Source organism: Tiliqua scincoides, chromosome 4 (assembly GCF_035046505.1).
Source record: "Tiliqua scincoides isolate rTilSci1 chromosome 4, rTilSci1.hap2, whole genome shotgun sequence".
Taxonomy (NCBI): Eukaryota; Metazoa; Chordata; class Lepidosauria; order Squamata; family Scincidae; genus Tiliqua; species Tiliqua scincoides.
In genome coordinates, this window is record NC_089824.1 from 212,956,657 (window position 1) to 212,977,237 (window position 20,581).

Here is a 20,581-nt window from a genome sequence, read left to right on the forward strand (position 1 = left end):
AAGTGAATCCACTTAAAGTGTTATTCTTCTTGAAACAGAAAATTATCCTTTACTATTTACATACCTTCTTTTGTCACCAAGCATGCCATTCACCTGGTTAAGAAATTTTCTGCAATCCTATTAAGGAGAAAAACAATGTAAGTATTGGAATCATTTCCCTACTTTGAAATAATCAGTATTTATCTGTGACTTACTGTTTCAAACTCTGAGTCCTTAATTCTTTTAAACGCACTAGTAACAAACTCCATTGAAAACCACTGGCTGGCCAGTTCTCCTCTCTGCTTTTCTGATGTCATTCTACATAAAGCTTCAGTAATGGCAACTTGGAGGTCATAGTCTGTAATTAAGAACATAAAAACAGCCCTTCTGGATCAGGCCAAAGGCCCATCTAGTCTAGCTTCCTGGATCTCACAGTCGCCCACCAAATGCTTCAGGGAGCACAAAAAACAGCAAGATGCAACCTGTATCCTGGTGCCCTCCCCTGCATCTGGCTGCCCTCCCCTACAATATATGACAGGAATATTTTCATGCAGAAAATTTTACCACTAAAAAAAGTCTACTTACAAAAATAAATACTACTAACCTTGCTGACTACAGTTTTTAATCTTAAAATTGGTGTCTTATTAAGTTACAAAAGAGAAATGAAGGAGTGACATTAACTGTTTTCATATTGGTCTAAATCAGAATATGTAATAGTATATGTAATTAACAGACCAATCCTAACCTGCACTAGCACAGCCAGGCTACATGGCCTACACTGTATCCAATGCAGGTTAGGAGGAGGCTTGAGGTCTCCTTAGGGCAGTGGTACTCAAACTTTTCCGACCTGTGGCTCCCTTGACCCCCCATGGCTGTTGGCCATAACTCCCCATCATGTTCCTGAGGGCTGGAAGTGACATCATTAAACAGGACGTGGTCAGAAATATTTACTATATTAATATTAATTATAATAATTGTATCATTAATTAAATGCAAATATTAAAAATATATTATTAATACACAGCAATATACATGCTTTATAAATGATCAGCTGCTGATCACTGTTGGAGACAAGATGCTAGAATAGGTAGATTTTGTCTGGTACAGTAGGACTCTTTTTTTTTTTTTAACTTTGTAAGCATACCAATAGAATTGTTTTATCAAATGAAGTTTGTGAACAACCAGTCTGACCAACATTACACACACACACCCTGTGGACCCCAATCCAACTAGTCATTTATCCCATTCTCCTTGGATAGGATTGAACCCTTTATTAATTTAATGTAATTAAATTTTTCCAGCAGCTGGGGAAAACAAAAATAAACCATGAAAATATATCAGAGCTGATAAGGGTTTGGTTAGGAGACTGATTTGTCTTCTATACTAGTAAATGCACAGCTCAATCCTATGCATGTCTACTCAGAAGTAAGTCCCATTAGAGTCAGTGGGGCTTACTCCCAAGAAAGTGGATAGGATTGGGCTGGCAATCGCTTCATTAATGGCTAAAAAGTATTCCCTTCAAATAGCAAGATTCATCACTTTAAAAATACAGCCTCTCCTCCAGTCAAACAACAAGATTAATAAATCACTTTAAAAACTGTTCCCTTTTTCTTCTCTTGGCCAAGTAAAGTGTGTGCTTGTCTCTCCCCTCCCCCTTTGCCAACTGCATGGAAACTTTAAGAGCCCTGATGACTGGTAAAATAGGAAGCGTTTTATTTGGGGAGGGGGAGTTAAGCGGGAATGTTTGGAGATCAAAAGGGGGGAGTGGAAGAGGGAAGGGGTTGAAAAGACAGATTTCACTTTAATGAGAAGTGATCCCAGGCTGGGAACTAGGAACCAACCAGACAAGGATCAAGGCAGCAGCCTCGGAGAGGAGGGAGGGCAGCAGCAGCCACTCTTGTAGTCCCTCTCGGAGGGAGCAGCTGAGCAACCCGTTTCTTCTGCTTTAAAAAAAAGTGCAGAAGACGGAGGGGCTCTGCCCAGGAATGGTGGTGTGACTGTGTCGCTGCGAGAGGACAACCGTGTCTCCCTTGTGCATTCGTGGTGCTTCCCCAGGGAGCCGCGCCTCACAGTTTGAATAACACTGCCTTAAGGTAAGAGGATATTTTTCCCCTTTGCCTTTGTAATTGCCAGGGAGGCCCGGGATTGGGGTTAGGATATAGTGATCCCACCCTGGCCCTGATCTGCCCCCATTCTGCCCTTCCCTGCTCCAACACACCCCCTCCCCACCTCCGAACTACTCTCATTCTGACCCTCCATCATAAATCTTACCCCTACTGTCAGCAGTTGGGCTGGATGCAGCATCAGCAGGGCAGCACAGGCCACTCCACCAGTGCTGCTTACTCACCAGGTGTAACAATGTGCCTTATAGCATTTTGCAATACTTTCTGCCAGTGCAGGGATTGCTGTGCCGGCAGAGCTTCAAGTTAGGATTGTGCAGTAAAATATATAAAGCTGAAATATTTGTATGATTCATAGAATATTTAGGGGAAAAGGAAAGAATAAGAATAGGAAAATAGTTTGTAGGGGAGGAACCACTAGAGGGAAAAGACTAACTTAAGCAAAAAGATCTTTGGCCCCTGTTGGAAAGTGACCAGGAAGGAGGCAGGTCTTAGTTCTTTAAGGCAGGAGCTCAAAAATTGTACGGACTGCCACCACAGAGAAAGCGTTCCCTCTCATCACCAGCAACCTAGCTTCAGTTAGTAGCAGCACGTACAGGAGGGCCCCCCTACAGATAACCTCAGGTAATGGATCATTACATAGGGAAATCATATTAAACATATAGTTTGGCCTGCATATATATTCTAAGTTAAACAGCAGCTGCAGGGGAGGATGATCATGGTATTCAAGGAGATAATAATTAACCTTTTCCTATCATGATGATCCCAATGGAAATCACACACTTGAAACTGCTATTAGTTTCAGGGCAGTATAACTCTCTGCAGTCCTGATCAGGATTACTCTCCCACCACCAGATGCTATTTAACTTTGGGAAAAGAAACACCACCATGCATTCAGGGCTAAACTGCAGGTTTAACATAAAATGTAGCTTGGTCCTTAGTAAAGGGCCTACAGTAAAAAATATGAGGGATCTGTTAGTCTCTCAGATGTTTAGCAATGTTATGATTTGGAACATGGTTCCTTAATTGACCTGCCTGTATCTGCCATAATTCATAGCTTTGTGGACCAGTTAAGTAGTGTCCGCCTTCCAGTGCTTTTTTTGTAAATAAAAAGGTGCAGGAACTCACAACTTGTTAATCTTTTATTTATTTATTTATAAACCATTTTTTATGTGCTTCCCCCCTAAAGATGAACTTACTTCTGAGTAGACATGCATAGGATTGGGCTGTCAATCTCCACATCCCCTTCCCCCTAGCTATTTTTTTGACACTTGGGGAAAAATACTGTACAGGTGTACTTGTAGCGTGTAGTATGTAGTGTGGCACTACTTGGAGGAGAGGAAGCAGTGAATGGATTCCAAAAAATGGCTTACATGAGTTCCATGTAATAAAATTACTCTAAGCAACTATGGGAGTAAGAACAAAAAAGGAATTCTTACACGAGAGGGGTCCTTAGGTGCACACAGAAACAGCTACGTTTGCAAACAAGCCATTAAATATGACTTAATTCAGGTATCAGAATACTCTGTGTCTTTGGGAAGGTGCTTGGCATGCAGTTGCATGTTCTCTGCTGCCCTGAGCAGCTGCTGTGCATTGCTGGAGAGGAGCTGCAAACGCTGGCTGGCGGAGGGCATGCTTGTGGGGGAAGGATGAGGAGGATCTCTGGCAAGGCTGGACAGCACATTGTACACACGTAGACTCCCTTTTCACCTGCCCTTAGCATGTGAAAACGGGTGCAGATATATATCTCTGCCAGGATTAAGAGCCCAATCCTAGGTATGTCTACTCTGAAGTAACTCTCATTCTAGTCAATGGAGCTTACTCCCAGGAAAGTGCCTAGGATTGCAGCCTAAGAGCCCAATCCTATGCATGTCTACTCAGAAGGCCACTTTAGTGAATGGGGCTTACTATGGATAGGATGGCAGCCTCAGGGCCCAATCCTGTGCCTGTCTACTCAGAAGTCAGTCCCACTAGAGGCAGTGGGGCTTCCTCCCAGGGAAGTGTGAACAGGACTGCAGCCTCAGAGCCCCTCCTGTGCCTGTCTACTCAGAAGTCAGTCCCACTAGAGGCAGTGGAGCTTCCTCCCAGGAAAGTGTGGAGAGGACTACAGCCTCAGAGCCTCTCCTCTGCCTGTCCATTCAGAAGTCAGTCCCACTAGAGGCAGTGAGGCTTCCTCCTAGGAAAGTGTGGAGAGGACTGCAGCCACAGAGCCCTTCCTCTGTCTACTCAGGCTGCAAGGCTATGACACTTTCCTGGGAGTAAGCCCCATTGAACACAATGGAACTTACTTCTGAGTAGACATGCTTGGGCTCTCAGGCTGCAAGGCTATGCACCCTTTCCCAGGAGCAAGCCCCATTGAGCACAATGAGACATACTTCTGAGTAGACACGCCTAGGCTCATGCTGCAGATTGGCACGGGGCTGCACCAGCCAGCTTACTTCCCCTCCTTCTCCGCCAAGCCAGTACCTGGGCGTTCCGTGGGTGCTGCAGCCCGTCTCCCTGGCTGGCTGTCCGTCCTCCTCCTCGGCATCGGCGCGTGTCCCCCGCGCCCTCCACCGGCTTGGAAGCTGCGCTGGGAAGCAGAGCGCGGGGGAGGGGAGGCAGGCTGGGCTCAGGAGAGAGCTTGGAGATGGGGGCAGGAGGGGGTCGTTGTGCGGTCAGGCAGGGGCCAGGCGCCCGCCCACCCTGCACCCCCCCAGAACCCACCCAGCGAATGCCTCTATTTTGATCCCCCCTCCTGGAATGCCTCCAAAGGGGAGGGGCCCCTGCAAAAAGGTGCCGGAACTCCGCCCACCCCCCCCCCCCGCGTTCCATTAGAAAAAAAGCCCTGCCGCCTTCTATCTTTGTGAGAAGTTCTGGTTCTAACAAGGATTTATTTCTTCAGGTTCCTCTATGTCTGTCCACTAATTTTAGTGAATGTATGCGAATTATAAAGAAATGGACCATCTATGAGAAAGTTTTGCAAGATAAAACAGAGATTAAAGCACTGGAGATTAAAGCATTCATTAAAGCACTGGAAATAATTTTACAAGGTTGATTATGCCATTTTTCACTTTTAAAAAATTGGAGTAGAAATGCATTGTCCTAAGCACACAGTTTAAAATCCTCACATAAGGAAAAAAAAATACCATACAAAGACAAGAAAAATGACAGAAGTATAAGATCACCTTTCAAAAAACAGGCAAAATGTAAAATAACAGTTTAAAATATCTAGTCAACATGCTGGAATGGTTGGGCAAATACCTTTTTTTTTTTTTAAGCCCTCGGCTGGGGCCAAAAGTACATCAGAATGGATGCTGAATTTCTATGTGGAGGCATTCGAGATAAAGACATGACAACTAAAAGGGCCCCGCCATTTATCTAACCCTGATAGCAGCAGAAATCAAAACAGACTCTGAGGACTGTAGTGTTCAGGAGGTCTACATGGTTAGAAGGTAGTCTTTCAGGTAGCCACACCCTAAGCTCCTATTTAAACAACTGTAGCTATAGAAAGCTACACTGACAGCACAGTCCAAGGCATGTCTACTCAGAAGTCAGCCGTACCAAGTACAATGGGACTTACTCACTGTTAAGTGTCTATAAAAATACTTCACACATATATGAAATACATAGCTGACATTAAGCACTACCATTAAATACTTCACTTTCAGTGCAACTCTATGCATATCTACTCAAATGGAAGTTCCATTATGTTCGGTGGGTCTTACTTCCAAGACAGCATGCATAGGATTGCCAGTCTTTGTGTCTTTTAAACTTCTTTTTAACTTCCTGTAACATCTTAAATATGGGCACAATATCAGAACTGCTTCACATATTATTATCAAATTAATAAACAGCTTAAAAGAATCTTCTACGCTTACCCCCAGCATCCAAAATTCTTTTAGCCATATCATTCCTGTGAAACAAATATTATCATTCAATATGATAATATATATATATATAAATATAAATTTTAACATTTTGCATACACCTTGCGTAGCAATAATCAATGTTATTAGACTTTGCAGCTTTTATTTTGAAGCTTTTATTTATTTTTTTTACTGAGATTGAGTACACTTCTCAGACTGTTTTTATTATAATTAGTTCATATATTAGTTCATATATAGCCACCTTGGGTGCCCTACAGGGAATATAGTGGATCACAAATCAATCAATCAAAATAAATAAATAGTGTTTATCTTTTATTAATAACTGTAAAAATATTAAGTTTCACTTAGGACATTAAAAAACCCACACCTCTTAAATATAGCAGCTCTTTATATAGCTTATTAATAAGACAGATAGGACTCCATGACTACCCCCAAACTGCAGAATGCAACGCATGCTCCATTGATACAGATGCATCGACACCCACTAACCTCTCTTCTGGTCTACTGGCCCTGGTATATTGGGTAAAAGGCACTTTTTCAAGTGGGTGCTCCTTTTTTTAGCAGGGGGAGAGTAACTGGCCCACCTCACCCCAGCACTGTCTGTTCTAGTGGCTGTCTGCTGGTATTCATTTGCATCTTTTTAGATTGTGAGCCCTTTTAGGACAGGGAGACATTTAGTTTTTTGATTTTTCTCTGTAAACCGCTTTGTGAACTTTTTTGTTGAAAAGCGGTATATAAATACTGTTAATAATAATACTGGTCTGCAGTCCACGCAACCACTGAGCGGCGGAGGTCAGGTGCCTGCCCAGCTGGCCAGCACCGGGCTACCAACAGTGGTAGTCCAGCAGTAGGGCCCACAAACGTGCCTTACGGCACATTTGCAATAGTGCGCGCCATCAGTGAGCCGGTACGCCGAGCCCAGAATTCGGCTCTTAGGGCCCAATCGTATTCAACTTTTCAGCACCAGGGCAGCCACAGTGCAGCCACGAAGTAAGGGAACAAATGTTCCCATATCTTGAGGAGGCCTCTGTGATTACCTCCCCAACACATTGGCACAGCACTGGCACTGGAAAATTGGATAGGATTGGGCTCTTAGTAAGATCAACAATTACATTAAAGATGAAATAATTACATGACATGTAACATTTCCTTCGTGGAAATAATTTTCTTTCTAGTATCTCGAGGCATTGAACCAAGCATGGTGTTCAATCTTCTCACTGCCTAAGGATAAAAAAATTAATTGAATGTCAAGGACATTAAAGTGAGAAACATTTGTAATACAGTAGGTAAAAAAAATTAATTACAGTGTTTGAACGGATATTCAAAGATATTTTTATCTTAATTGCTGTAGTTCAAAAACGTTAAAGATGAAACAGAATTGGCTTTACTGTACTGGCACAACACAGGTGCTCAGTTAATGGGAGCAAAAGGTTCTTCTCGGTTAAAGGGCTGGTTAAAGGTTGGGTTCACCTCATCATTATTTAACAATAAACTCTTAAACTCTACCAATATTAGAAAGAAATTTCTTACCTCCTGTTGAATGTAAATGTTCATTCTCTTATCCATAGCAAGGGTGCACGTTCGTAGCAAAAAATTTTCTAGTATTTGTATTTTACCTAGATTATAAATGGCAATATATACTTCACACGAATGACTTATCAAGTCATATAACTTAACCTTAAAGATATGCACAATAGATGTAAACATGTATTTTACATAATATACTATCATTAAAAAGCAATAAAGCTTACTAACTATTGTCTTTCTAAGGACACACAAAACAGATTAATTAGACATACAGGGGCCCCAAATCCAAGGATCCTGTATCCACTGATTCAGTTATCCGCTGACCTAGTCCATACCCCTCACACATGCACTGACCCCAGAGGGTCCGCTGAGCCTAGCAGAGACTCTCTGTCTATGGCACAGAGTGAGCTCAGCAGCTCAAAACATGTGACTTCCTGTTTCCGGAAGTCTCATTTTTAAAGACTTATAAGGCACTGGAGGCTTGGGAAAGTGCCGGAGTTTCTTCTCATTTGCAGTGGCCATTCGTGTTGAGTCAAATCAATGTATAAAAAATCCATGTACAACAAGGTTGGACCTGTAATCTGTAATAAATCTGTGTCACAAAGAATCAACACATCCAATTTTGATTGCAGCTACTTGGCTGTTCAGATGGAATTTATTTAAGCAGCCTAACTGAGTACAAGACTGCAACCTTTTTCTCCTAGATGTCTCAGCAAAGTTTTTTCAGAATTTCTCCATAAAGTCACAAATTTATGACCTTTCAAACCTTACAGATTTTCAGAAACTTGCATGCCATTTAGAGAAATGTGAAGCAGACACTTCAATGCTGATAAGTATAAACAAAGATATGACTAATATAGAATAAATCGCTAAAAGTATAATGAATTTCAATCTTACCTTCACTGTTGGTGTCATGTACTATCTATAATTTAAATAAACAGTGTATTAAAAATAATCTCACTCAATAAAAGGATTATTAAGTAGTTTCATTGTAACATATTTACATATTAAGCTGTTTACATATTAAGCAATTTTGCCATCAATTTTAAAAAATCATTAAAATTATTTTATGTTAAGGCAGACCCTTCTGCAAACATGCTTTCAATTCACAGAGGGAGCTACTAACAGCCTAATGAGCTTATAAAATAATACATGAAGTTTATATTTACCATGAGGACATCAAAGAAGTCTTCCATAAGAGTAGTAAATTGGTCATTTTTTTCATTTGCTTGGTTTTGAAGAATTTCTTTGGTCTTTTCAAACCAATTAACCATGTAGAGAAATATAATAAGAGTTTATATAAGTAAGGAATTTAAAATAATTTTAACAATATTTAAATTGTTTAACAATATTTTAACAATATTTAAATTTTAACAATATTTAAATTGTTAACAATATTGTTAACAATATTGTTAAAAAAAACAATATTTACAAGCTGTCACTTGTAATGCTTGTAATGCTTGTACCTTTCCAACCAAAAAATTGCCCAATACATCAAAAAGCAATACCACAATCTAGCATCTCAGAGCCCAATCCTAAACAGTGCGCGCTGGCTCACTGCTGGCATGTTTGCGAACCCTTAGCACTGGCCCAGTCAGTGCTGGGCTAGCGCCAGTGGAAAGCTGGTGCTCTGCTGCTTAGCGGTAGCCCGAACCACTAGGCAGTGGAGAGCAGGGTCTAGGAGAGGGGGGTAAAGGGGATAATTTGTACCCGGGCCCAGGGTCAGAAAGGGGGCCCAGGAGGCAAAGGAGGGGGCCCAGAAATTTCCTCAGATCTTACATTTTGCAATCTCACCAGATTCACTGCCCACACGGGATGCTGGGTGCATTACCATGGGCATGTGGCGGGCCCAGGAATGCATACATTCCTTAACAGTGTCACATCTGGGAGAAAACTGACCTGTTACAGTAGCTCCTTGGCTTGTGGATCTGCTAACCATGAAGGACTGTAGAGGAGCTCAGGGACACAGCTGTGGGACTGCAGCTGCTGCAGAAGTCAGTTTTGGTGTACACAGGACACTTTCCTTTCTAGTGTGAGACTAAGTACAATGATACTAATCTCCTGCAATGATTTTCTATATTTGAAAGATTCTAAACAGACTTAGGTTTTCCGTATTACTGTATCTAGTTGCCAACGCCAGGTAGGCAGATAGACCTGAACTCTGCATTGGGAAGACTAGTAGACCTGGAATCCAAAGACTATTCTGGCTGCTGTCACCCTCCCTTTACACTGTTTTGTCCTCTCCGACCCTGGTCTGCAAATCCCTATCACCATCCTATCCCGACTCTATTTCAGCCCTTCCTTCTTTGGGAAGGGGCCCAGAAGAAACTTTGTGCCCCCTGATAAAATTCTTCTCAGAGGCCCTGGTGGAGAGGTAGCTGGGGGGGGCGGGGGGAAGGCAGGAAGGAGGTGTCCCAGGGCAGGGGGAGGGCGGGGAGAGGACAGGGAGGAGGCGTGCCAGGGGGAGGGAGCAGGGCTGAAGAAGGGTGGGACCAGTGGAGCTTAACTCCACCAAATCCTGAGCTCCATGTTGGGCCTTGCAGCCCGACGCAGAGGCTCTTGATTTGTGCCAGCCCAAGTGCTGCCGCAGAATTGAATAGACCCCATTGCAGGGCTACTTTTCTTACCCAGGGGAAGGAGATGAACTTCTCCTTCTCCAGAGGAACTGCTGGAAGCTACCTGGTGTGCTTAGGATATGTGGCAGCCATTTTTGGTGCCGTGGTAGCCCCGTACACCGGGCAGTTTAGGATTGGGCTGCCAAACCACAAGCATCCCTGCATGCTACGAGTTTATTTTTCCACAGGAAAAAAGCACATCAAACATAGAGTAGGAGAAGCAACATGGTGCTTCTGGCACTAGGAGCATCATGTATGTAGTGCCAATCAGATGAACAGCATACTTAATGACTTTAGCCTTCACAAGTGATCAGCAATGTCATTTACCTCTTGGAGTACAGGCAGGGGCAGCCCTGCCTTGAGTCAAGCTGAAATGGTTGCACAGAATGGCACTCTTGGAGGTGAGGCAATAAATCAGTCCCAAGCCCACCTGTCCACTGCTCCCCTAAGCTGCCACTCAGCTAAGCACTCTGATCCTCTTCCAGCTTGCAAGTACCAAGTCAGAAGAGGATCACAGCAGTGACAACCCTCTTCCATAAATAGGATAAAAGGAGAAAGGAGGGAAGCTGCTTTGGGTTCAGATCACTTCTCCCCACCTACCTGGTGCTTCTGAAGTACCAAGTAGTCAGAAAAAGGCAATTTGGAGATTCCCCCCCTTCCCTCTTCCCTTTACTTAGGACACAAGTAACGGGACATCCTCCCTGCTGTGTGCCTCTTCTGTTTGCAATAAACAGGAACAAAGAGTCTGGCCATCATGCTCAACATAAGTAACAAGAAGGGGGCAGGATTTCATCTGCCCTCCCCTCCCTCATCCATGTGGGTCTGCATATGCATAAGAACGCACACAGAGATGGCATTCAGGGAAGGACTCAGGCAGTGCAGAAGCACACCCGGCCTTGGATAGCGAAATTCTAATGTGCAGCAGCATGTACACAACTTGCTGCTACAAAGGATTTTTGGTCAGCACTTTCCTCCAAGCAGGTAATAATACGTCACCACAATCAAAACACTGGTAACAGAGTACTTGTCTGCAATTCCAGGATGATATCAATCTTTGTGCTCTTCTGTTAATATTGCATTTCATATGCCCCAAACAATAGGTTAGTTTGGTAGTTGTCAAGATCACATTATCCAAGCACTCACAGTAGCAAACCCTTTACACTGAATAAGTATGATCATTTGAACAAACAGTATGGTCCTCAGGAACACACAGAAAAGGCTATGAAGTTCAGTGGACATGGGACTGAGTTGTTCATAGTCCCTTGTCTCACATCCTAACAGTATCACCTGTTAGTTATCTGGGCTCCAAGCATTAATGCATACTTCACAGAACTCAAGTGACCTGGCAGAAAATGCCATTTCATCTGTAACAGCACTCAAAGGCATAACTACAGCAGGGAACAGGAAAGGGCCATTGAATCATTTTATTAAGTTTAATTTTAAATTGTTAATTACAAGTCTAAAAAATCATGAATGAACTTTACAAGTATTACTTCTTCCCTAGTTGAACCTAGGTTTTATTTTCCAATTTCATGTGTACTTATCTTTTGTACAAGATCATACTCTATCATTGCTGGAAACCCAGCATCACCTAATATATTGATATTTCTACCATGTTTTTGTAGAGTATTCAGCAAAGTGGAAATATTTCCAATTTCTTCATTCTTAAGGCCCTAAAATTGAAAAACCAAAGATGTCTGTCATTATACAAAAATATCTATGCAACAGAATAAAAATATTGGATTCTCCATTGAACTTTGAAACCACACAGATTGCAAGTCTCTTTTTCGGTAGAAACAAATGTACAATTTGTGTCACTTTTTATTCATCAACAATTTTTTGTCCTACTATCACTAAAAAGAATTTGCAATCCCACTTTAAAGAACTAATGCTAAGAAAATATATTATTGGACAACAGATAACCATTTTATTATTTTTTTAATCCATACATGTTAGTATTCTTTAAATTAATAAACGTTCACATAAGATAATCTTGAATATCAAATATACAATACAGCTCTATCAAAAACCCATTTCATAAAGGTAAGCTTAGAAATGCAGCTTTACAGGCCAATCCTAAAACCTTTTCCAGCGCTGATGCAACCATGCCAACAGGGCACACACAGCATTCTGTGTTTTTTTTTGGGGGGGGGGGTCATGGAGACCTCCTCCTCAGGGCTGCATTGCAGCTGCTTCGGTGCTGAAAAATTGGTTAGGATTGGACTATTAGGCATCTTGACTGCAGAAATGCATAATATGATCCATCAAGTTGATCACAGTCATCTGTTTTGATTGGATAACCACTAGAATGGTACCATTTCTGCAGTTCCAAGCTGGTAGCAAAAACAGGAGGCTCCTCAAGCCTCTGATGGACTGCATTAAATCTAACTGATTATAAACTGACCTACTTCTTATAGAGTACATTGTATATGCTCAATTCTTGTGAAAGATTATTCCTTTATTATACAGAAGTAAAAAGACAAAAACATAATAATATCAGTGAATTGTTTGGATGCATGCCAAGAAGCATTTGTGCTAAGGTTAGTAGAAATATGGAGCGTATGAATATACTACAGTGTTCATTTCTCCGAATAGCTCACAGTCTTCATATATTTATAAAGGGGGCCCCATATTCCCGTATCCAAGGTTTCAGTTAACCACGGATCGAATCCATTTGCCCTTGTGCATGCTCCCCATGCACCCCCTCTGGATGCAAGGGGAACTCTGCTCCCCTCACCTCCGGAGGGTCATCACCTGTGGCCTCTGCAGGGCTCAGAATGACTGTAGGAGGTGAAAAAAGTAACTTCTTTTTTAAAAAAAAAAACCTGAAAGTTACATTTTTATGCCTTTAAGGGGCTTCCCTGGCCCTCATAATGCCTTTTAAAGGCATAAAAACATCACTTCCAATTTTTCCAAGGGATAAAAAAACAAGAAAACTTTTTTTACCTCCTACAATCATTCTGAGCCTGGCAGAGGCCACAGGCAGACATGCTCAACCTCTGCTGAGCTCAGAAGACCCTCTGGGGGGTGCAGGGAGGTATTCCCTGTATCAAGGGATTCATGTATCCATATGGGGTTCCAGAACACCACCAACTGAAACAAAATAAAAATGGGAAAAGAAATCCATTTTACCTGGCACATAAGTTTGTCTACTTTGTTGAGAAACCGCTTGCTGCATTTATGAGAAATTCCATCAGAAAAATCAGTTTCCAAAAACTGTTCCAATGCCTGGAAATCATGTTTTCTTGTAGCATCATCTATACATTTTTCTAGCTAATAGAAGAAAAAAAATTACTACTAACAGTTCTGTTTAAGTAAACTGAATATAACAATAAGTATCACATAACATAAAATTAAACTCTGACAAGGGGTATATAAGTAACAATAACAATAGTAATAACAATAATAAACAGTGCACATATCTGGAATTGCAAGCATACTAAGGGCAGGAGGTCTGGTCTAGAGGGTTGAGCCTCCATTTGCCTGAAGATAACATCCAAAGGTCGCCAGTTCGAGGCCACCGGCACCTTGCAACCTTGAAGAAGCTGACAAGCTAAGCCGAGCTATTCCATCTGCTCTGAGTGTGGGAGGATGGAAGCCAGAATGTGCGACCAGATCAAGAAAGAAACATCTGAATGTTGTGGTTTCCTGAAAGGTAGAAACCTTCTTTCAAATTGTAAAAATCCCTACGGGGATTTAAATTGCCTGCCATGTAAACCGCCTTGAATAAAAACTAAGGAGAAATCTGAGGACCAAGCAGTAGTTCCCAAACTAAACTACTAAAGTAATTCCCATGGCTCCCTGAGGAGCTGCGGGAACAAGCCAGGAGAGCCACAGAATCCTTGCAATGTTTAGGATTATAGCCCTAATAGGGAGCTGCAGCCATTGGCCCAGAAGGTCAAGAGAGTCACCAACTGAAAAAAAAATTTAGAACCACTGACCTAAAGTACTAAAGTCATTCTAGCCCCTGCCATGGTATCAGGCTATTTTGCATGCACGTGCACACACACACACTATTTGTTAAGAAAGAAAAAAAAGAGGGGGGCCAATCACACACATTCATTGTAATATATAATTTGGCCTTTAGCAATCCAGTCAGTCTCTGAACTACATATGTCAATACTATAACATAATTAGTGATGTACAGTATCATCAAGATGTATGTATGTATGATACATGCAAAAAAATGGCTTGAAAGAAAACAATTTCAGAAAAACAAAACATTATTAAAGCAAAATGTCCATAATTGTAACTCCTCCCTCCTTTGAACTTAGTCCTTCAACATTTTCACCCTTTGCCAATACTGAAATTCATCACATGCCTCTAACTAAATAACCTATATACAGATTGTGCCTCCTTATCTGCTGATTCAGAACATATGGATTTGACTGACTGCAGGTCCCAAGCAGGAGGTCGAACTGTACCTCCTGGACACAACCAGAAGAGCCTTCTGGTTACACCAGGAAGTGGTATGAGGCCCAGGGAGGCCACATGCAGCCTCCCTGAGCTTCTGAAGGCCTTTGGAAGGCCTTAGAAGCACATTTCTGATTTTTGGAAAAAACGGAAATTTGTTTCTAAGGCCTTCCAAGGCTTAGAGAGGCCACATGCTGCCTCTTCAAGTTTCAGAAGGTGCCTGGAAGGCCTTAGAAGCATACATCTGGTTTACCTCCCTGAACCTCAGACTACTGCCCAGGAGTGGATGCTAGCCCCCTATGCGAATTTCATTATCTGTGGTTTTTGGCACCCATAGGAATTCTGGGAAGAGAACCACTGCAGATGCCAATGTTGTACTACATATATAAATACTGTACTAAATGTATGTAAATTGAATCAAAATGCCAGATGCAAGGGAGGGCACCAGGATGCAGGTCTCTTGTTATCTGGTGTGCTCCCTGGGGCATTTGGTGGGCCGCTGTGAGATACAGGAAGCTGGACTAGATGGGCCTATGGCCCGATCCAATGGGGCTGTTCTTATGTTCTTATGATGTACAGTCCAATTAAACCAGATGGCACTATCCAGCTTCCTTCTGTGCTTGTGTCCATATCCATAAGGGCTTCCCCATTCATTCAGTGGAATAGCAAGTTTTATACAAATGCAGGATCTTCCAGTACAAGAAATGGGAAAGACTTCTTACATAGAAGTGCAGTGTATCTATAGCTTTCAATTAGGATTTAAACATTTAGATTTAGGTACCAACTGTTTTTTAACCAAAGTTCACTGGAGGAAAGATAGTAACTTGGCTACCAGATTTTCATTCAATTCTACTGCAGTCTTTCCACTGCTTTTATTATTTTGTGCACTTCAGGGTATACTTTGGATTCAACAAGGGACAACGACAGGGTGAGCTAAACAGCAAATAAGCTCCCTTCCCTCATTATTTCAGGACCTGATGATACCTGTCCTAGCTGCTACAACAAAATGGTATGAAACATGCACATATGAAACCCATAGAACCAAAGGAAGTAATTTAGTACTAAAAACATATTAAAATTAAATCATTCAATAATTTATGTAGTCAACAAAATAAACACATATCAGTACATACCTGCCCTTCACGTTTAACTGGCATTTTGGCAGCTTCATATATTTAAACTGTATAAAAAGACATGACACACTATGATTTATAAAACACTCTACAGACTGTGCAAAAGTTAAATATGAATACATACACAGTATACGTGCATATGTGTTTTATATTACTTATGTTTATAATTATAATAATATACAATCCACTATAGATCACTCTGTACTTTGAAAAGTTACATTTTTCAGAAAGATTAAGACACTATGGAAATGTAGAGAAAAAAGTAGCATTAAAATAGTTTGCTCTTCAAGATTACCTGCGTTACAGAACTGAACTCTTATTTCTCCTTTAAAATCTTCACTTTAAAATTAATATTGGACTAACTAGATGATGTGTTTAAACTTTTCGTGTCCTTGAAAATGGATAATGCAGCTGCTGCAGTGGAACACCTCCTGGTTCATATGCAATTAGCGCTTCAACAGTTATACGGGCCCAACTCAAGATGCTCATTCTTACTTACAAAACACCTACAGTCTGGGACGAACATGAATATCTCTCTCTCTGTATAAACTCTTCCATCCTTGGAGGTCAGCAGGCACCAGGTTACAAAAAATAAAGGGAGATACTGAGTGCCTTTCTGGGTAATTCTAGAATCTCTTAGCTAAAGTAAAGGGATCTGTCTCATCCCTGTGTGAAGTATTTTAAACATAAATGGTTTCCTTTCAGGCAGATTTTTAGGAAACATTTACAGAATTGTTAATGTCAACAAAACGAGGTGTTTAGCCACTGTTTTTATGATTAGACTTGGCTGAATACAAATTGTAATTAAGGCCAGTTTGGATGTGACTATTATTTTTCAGTGTTATCGGTTTTTATTTTGTTTTAATGAAGCTTCATTTATATAAGCTGCTTGTAGTGCTCTTGCTGGAATAAATAAATAAATGTTGTTTATAATGCACCCAGGACAGCTACTCATCCAATAGACTCCTTTGAAATAGATTTGGAAAAGGATGAGCCTTGCTAAATAAGAATCAGCATGGTTTCTGCAAAAAGAATCAGCATGCAAAAGTAAGTCCCACCTCACTATCACTAAACTTGAGCTCTTTGAAAGTGCCAGCAGGTACATGGACAGATTTGGTTGTCACTGTATGCTTGGACTTTTGAAAAGCTTTTGACAAAGGGCACAATCCTAACCAGATCTACTCAGAAGTAAGTCCTATTTTGTTCAATGGGGCTTACTGTCATGAAAGTGTGGCTAGGATTGCAGCTAAAGTCCCTCACCAAAGGTTCTTGAATAAACTCTGTAGCCACAAATCCTTTTAAGAATTGCTAACATTAAAGGAAACAGAGAGTAGGAGTAAAATGGCAATTCTCATTGTGTAAGGAAGAAAGGAATCCATTAAGGTTCAGAAATGATCTGGAGTGAGGTGGTCAAGTTTGTAGATAACATCAAACGATTTAGAATGGTAAAAAACAAAGCAAAAGGCTCCAAAAGGATTCCTCCAAACTGAGTGAACAGGCAGCAAAGTAGCAGTTCATTAGGGCAAAAAATACATCCCAGCTTCTCATATACACTGATGGGGTCTGAGCTATTGGTGACAAACCAGGTAAGAATCACAGATGGCACAATGAAAATATCAACCCAGTGTGTGACAGCTGTGAAGGCAAATTGCATGCTAGTAGTCATTAGGCTAGTGGTCATGTCGTGAGAATGGATGATGGCCGGATCCCAAAGGATCTCCTCTATGGAGAACTCGTGCAAGGAAAGCGCCCTACAGGTAGACCACAGCTGCGATACAAGGACATCTGCAAGAGGGATCTGAAGGCCTTAGGGATGGACCTCAACAAGTGGGAAACCCTGGCCTCTGAGGGCCCGCTTGGAGGCAGGCTGTGCAGCATGGCCTTTCCCAGTTTGAAGAGACACTTTGCCAACAGTCTGAGGCTAAGAGGCAAAGAAGGAAGGCCCATAGCCAGGGAGACAGACCAGGGACAGACTGCACTTGCTCCCGGTGTGGAAGGGATTGTCACTCCCGGATTGGCCTTTTCAGCCACACTAGACGCTGTGCCAGAACCACCTTTCAGAGCGCGATACCTTAGTCTTTCGAGACTGAAGGTTGCCAATACAATAGTCATTAGGTAAGGGACAGAGAATAAGACTGATAGTATATATCCCCCGTATACATTTATTTATGTTGGTCAGATTTGGAACAGTATTTATACCTTTGGATATACACAGCAGGAAGGATATTCCACAGGAAAAGGTAAAAAGAAACGAACAAAATGATTACTGAACACCTTCCTTATAAGTTAAGGCTCTGGCATTTCAGGCATTTTAGCCTGAAATGATGAATGTGGAGAAGGACATTTTTCTCCCCTTTTCACAATACTAGAACTAAGGGTTGTTTATTGAAACTGACTCAATTGAGATTTAGAACAGACAAAAGGAGGTCCTGTATTTCTTCTCACAGTGCATAATTGTTACATAGAATTAATTGCACCAAGATGAGGTGATAGCCACAAGTTTGAATGATTTTCAAATGGGACTGGACAAATTAATGGAGGACAGGTCTCTCAGTTTCTATTAATCACACTACAGATTAATAGTTCAGATTCAGAGGCACTATGCAATAGCAGAAGAGAAGTTTGCCCTTTCCTCCTGCTTGCGGGTTTGTCATCAGCACTTTTTAGAGCACAGTGGGAAACAGAATGCAGAATTGGATAAGCTTTTGGCCTGGTCTAGCAGTGTTTTTCTGTTATACTTTCTCATCTGCCTAGCCCCACACAGTTAGAGATGTATGTGTTTGTGTACTGACCTTCACCTCACTCTCAGACCACTTTCTTCATTATAAAGAGGGGGACACAGTTCATCCAAACTGCCCATTTCACATGCTTATAAGCCAACAGTTTATCTGCCTCACCTGCCTCCCCATGCACCACACATCCCTGGTCCTGAGCATGTAGGTTGTGAGTGCTTGTGTGCCTCAGAGCAGTGGCACTTTTCAAAGGACTCTGGTGGGGAGGCTGTGCCTCACCTGCCTCCCCACCCAACCCAAGTCCCTGGCACATGCAGACAATCTCTGTGAGGCTGCTGTTAAAGACTCAGGAGCAGAACCAACTGAGAGCCCAGCCCTATGCCTGTTTACTCAGAAGTAAATCCCTTTATATATAGTCAATTATTACAATCAATTGAGCTTACTCCCAGGAAAGTGTGGATAGGATTGCAGCCTCACAGCCCAATCCTATACATGTCTACTCAGAAGTAGGTCCCATTATAGTCAATGGATCTTACTCCCAGGTAAGTGTGGATAGGATTGCAGCCTCACAGCCCAATCCTATGCTTGTCTACTCAGAAGTCCCATTATAGTCAATGGCGCTTACTCCCAGGTAAGTGTGGACAGGATTGTAGACTGAGTTAAGACACTAAGTAAGGGGCGCCAATGGTTCCAGACTGAGAAGTGGGGGCAGATCCTCCACAGCCTGAGCCCCTGAGGTGCAATCTGAGGGAAAGGAGGGCGGCTAGAGCCTGCGCGCTTCTCCTAGGCTGAGGGCAGCGCCATTACCTGGGCCAGCTCCCTCAGCAGGAGCGGCTCCGTGACACGGCAGCCGTGAGGCTTCGGCTCTCCTCACGCCACAACCACCTGTCGCAGGTACCAACTCCCCCTCACACAACCAACCCCGTGACAGAGAGATAGAGAGCGACGGCTTTCTAAACCAATCACCGTCCTCGGTAGTTCTCTAGGGGCCAATCAGGGCAGGGGAGGCGGGACTTGTGCCATCCACAGCGATGAAGCGGCGAAGACATCTCGCTCTCCCCTCAGCCTCGCCCCTCCCCCAGCCTGCATCTTTCGAGCGCGGGAGAGCAGCAGCGCCTCTTAACCAATCAGCGATCAGCCTGACCGTTAACGGTCGTCGTCAAGGCTGTAACGGCTGTTAACGGTTCCTCTCCTCAGTTTTGCCTCCCAGCAGTTCTGTCATGAGGCGACCTCCTGCTTTTTTTTGTACTGGTGCCTCTTGAGTGCCTGTTTCACAGCAGCTCCACCATTTTTCACACCCCAGTCAGGCCTTTTCCTCTCACCCTCCCTTGACTGCCCTCAGGGGTGGGGAGAGGAGCTCTCAGGGTGACCACATACTAGGGACATGTGGTGGGTGGGGAGGCAGGTGAGGCAGAGCCTCCCCACAGGAGTCCTTCAAAACGTGCCGCCACCGTGTGAGTACCCAAGCACCCACAACTCACACACTTGGGGAGGCAGGTGAGGCAGAGCCTCCTCACAGGAGTCCTTTGAAAAGCACCACCACTATGTGAACACCCACAACCCACAGGCTCTGGGGAGGCAGGTGAGGTGGAGCCTCCCCACTGGAATCCTTCAAAAAGCACCGCCACCATGTGAGCACCCACAAGCTGTGGGGAGGCAGGTGAGGCAGAGCCTCCCCACTGGAGTCCTTCGAAAAGCACCACTACCATGTGAGGCACCCAAGCACCCATAACCCATGGGCTCTGGGGAGGAAGATGAGGCGGAGCCTCCCCACTGGAGTCTAGTCAATCTTTTCATCTCAAGGCACACTGACAAAGCAATAAAATTGTCAAGGCACACCATCAGGTTTTTGACCATTGACAAGGCACACCATGATGCCAATGGGGAGGCTCACATCCCCCACAGGCCCTACTAATAAATCACCTTCCCCCAAATTCCTGTGGCACACCTGTGGACCACCAAAGCACACCAGTGTGCCACGACACAGTGGTTGAAAATGGCTGCGTTACAGTCATTACAGGGTACCCAGAAGGCTGACCTGGAGAGCAAGATGGGCAATTAGGGACTTCCAGGTCAGACAAAAGGTTAAAAACTGGGTCCACCAGTGATCTACATCACACCAATTACTGGAGAAAATAGGAAAATGTGACATTTTAATTTGGGGGTATGAAGATTACCTCATACTACAGGTAA

General features: G+C 42.8%; 2 protein-coding genes across 2 annotated transcripts in view; both read right to left on the reverse strand.

Moving 5' to 3' along the window:
* Positions 1–8,769, reverse strand: part of SYCP2 (synaptonemal complex protein 2) — a 69,800-nt gene extending 61,031 nt beyond the window's left edge. The window contains 7 exon segments of the mRNA XM_066626430.1: positions 65–117; positions 195–337; positions 5,960–5,994; positions 7,101–7,189; positions 7,499–7,584; positions 8,393–8,417; positions 8,665–8,769. Of these exon segments, the coding sequence (XP_066482527.1) occupies positions 65–117; positions 195–337; positions 5,960–5,994; positions 7,101–7,189; positions 7,499–7,584; positions 8,393–8,417; positions 8,665–8,769 (536 nt within the window).
* Positions 8,770–11,338: 2,569 nt separating this feature from the next.
* On the reverse strand, positions 11,339–19,279 carry LOC136649649 (synaptonemal complex protein 2-like). Its single transcript, XM_066626429.1, has 4 exons — positions 19,196–19,279; positions 15,657–15,703; positions 13,243–13,383; positions 11,339–11,783 (listed from the first exon to the last, which is right to left on the reverse strand). The coding sequence occupies exons 2-4, from the start codon at positions 15,678–15,680 to the stop codon at positions 11,628–11,630; spliced, it is 321 nt and encodes a 106-aa protein (XP_066482526.1). The 5' UTR covers positions 15,681–15,703; positions 19,196–19,279; the 3' UTR covers positions 11,339–11,627.
* Positions 19,280–20,581: the final 1,302 nt, after the last annotated feature.

Bases quoted from the DNA above. Each gene is read 5' to 3' on its own strand.
- LOC136649649 (XM_066626429.1), bottom strand. From the start codon at position 15,680: ATGCCAGTTAAACGTGAAGGGCAG. The intron at 13,384-15,656 runs GTATGTACTGAT...TTCTTCTATTAG, and splicing joins CAGTTAAACGTGAAGGGCAG to CTAGAAAAATGTATAGATGA. The intron at 11,784-13,242 runs GTAAAATGGATT...TTTCAATTTTAG, and splicing joins TAGACAAACTTATGTGCCAG to GGCCTTAAGAATGAAGAAAT.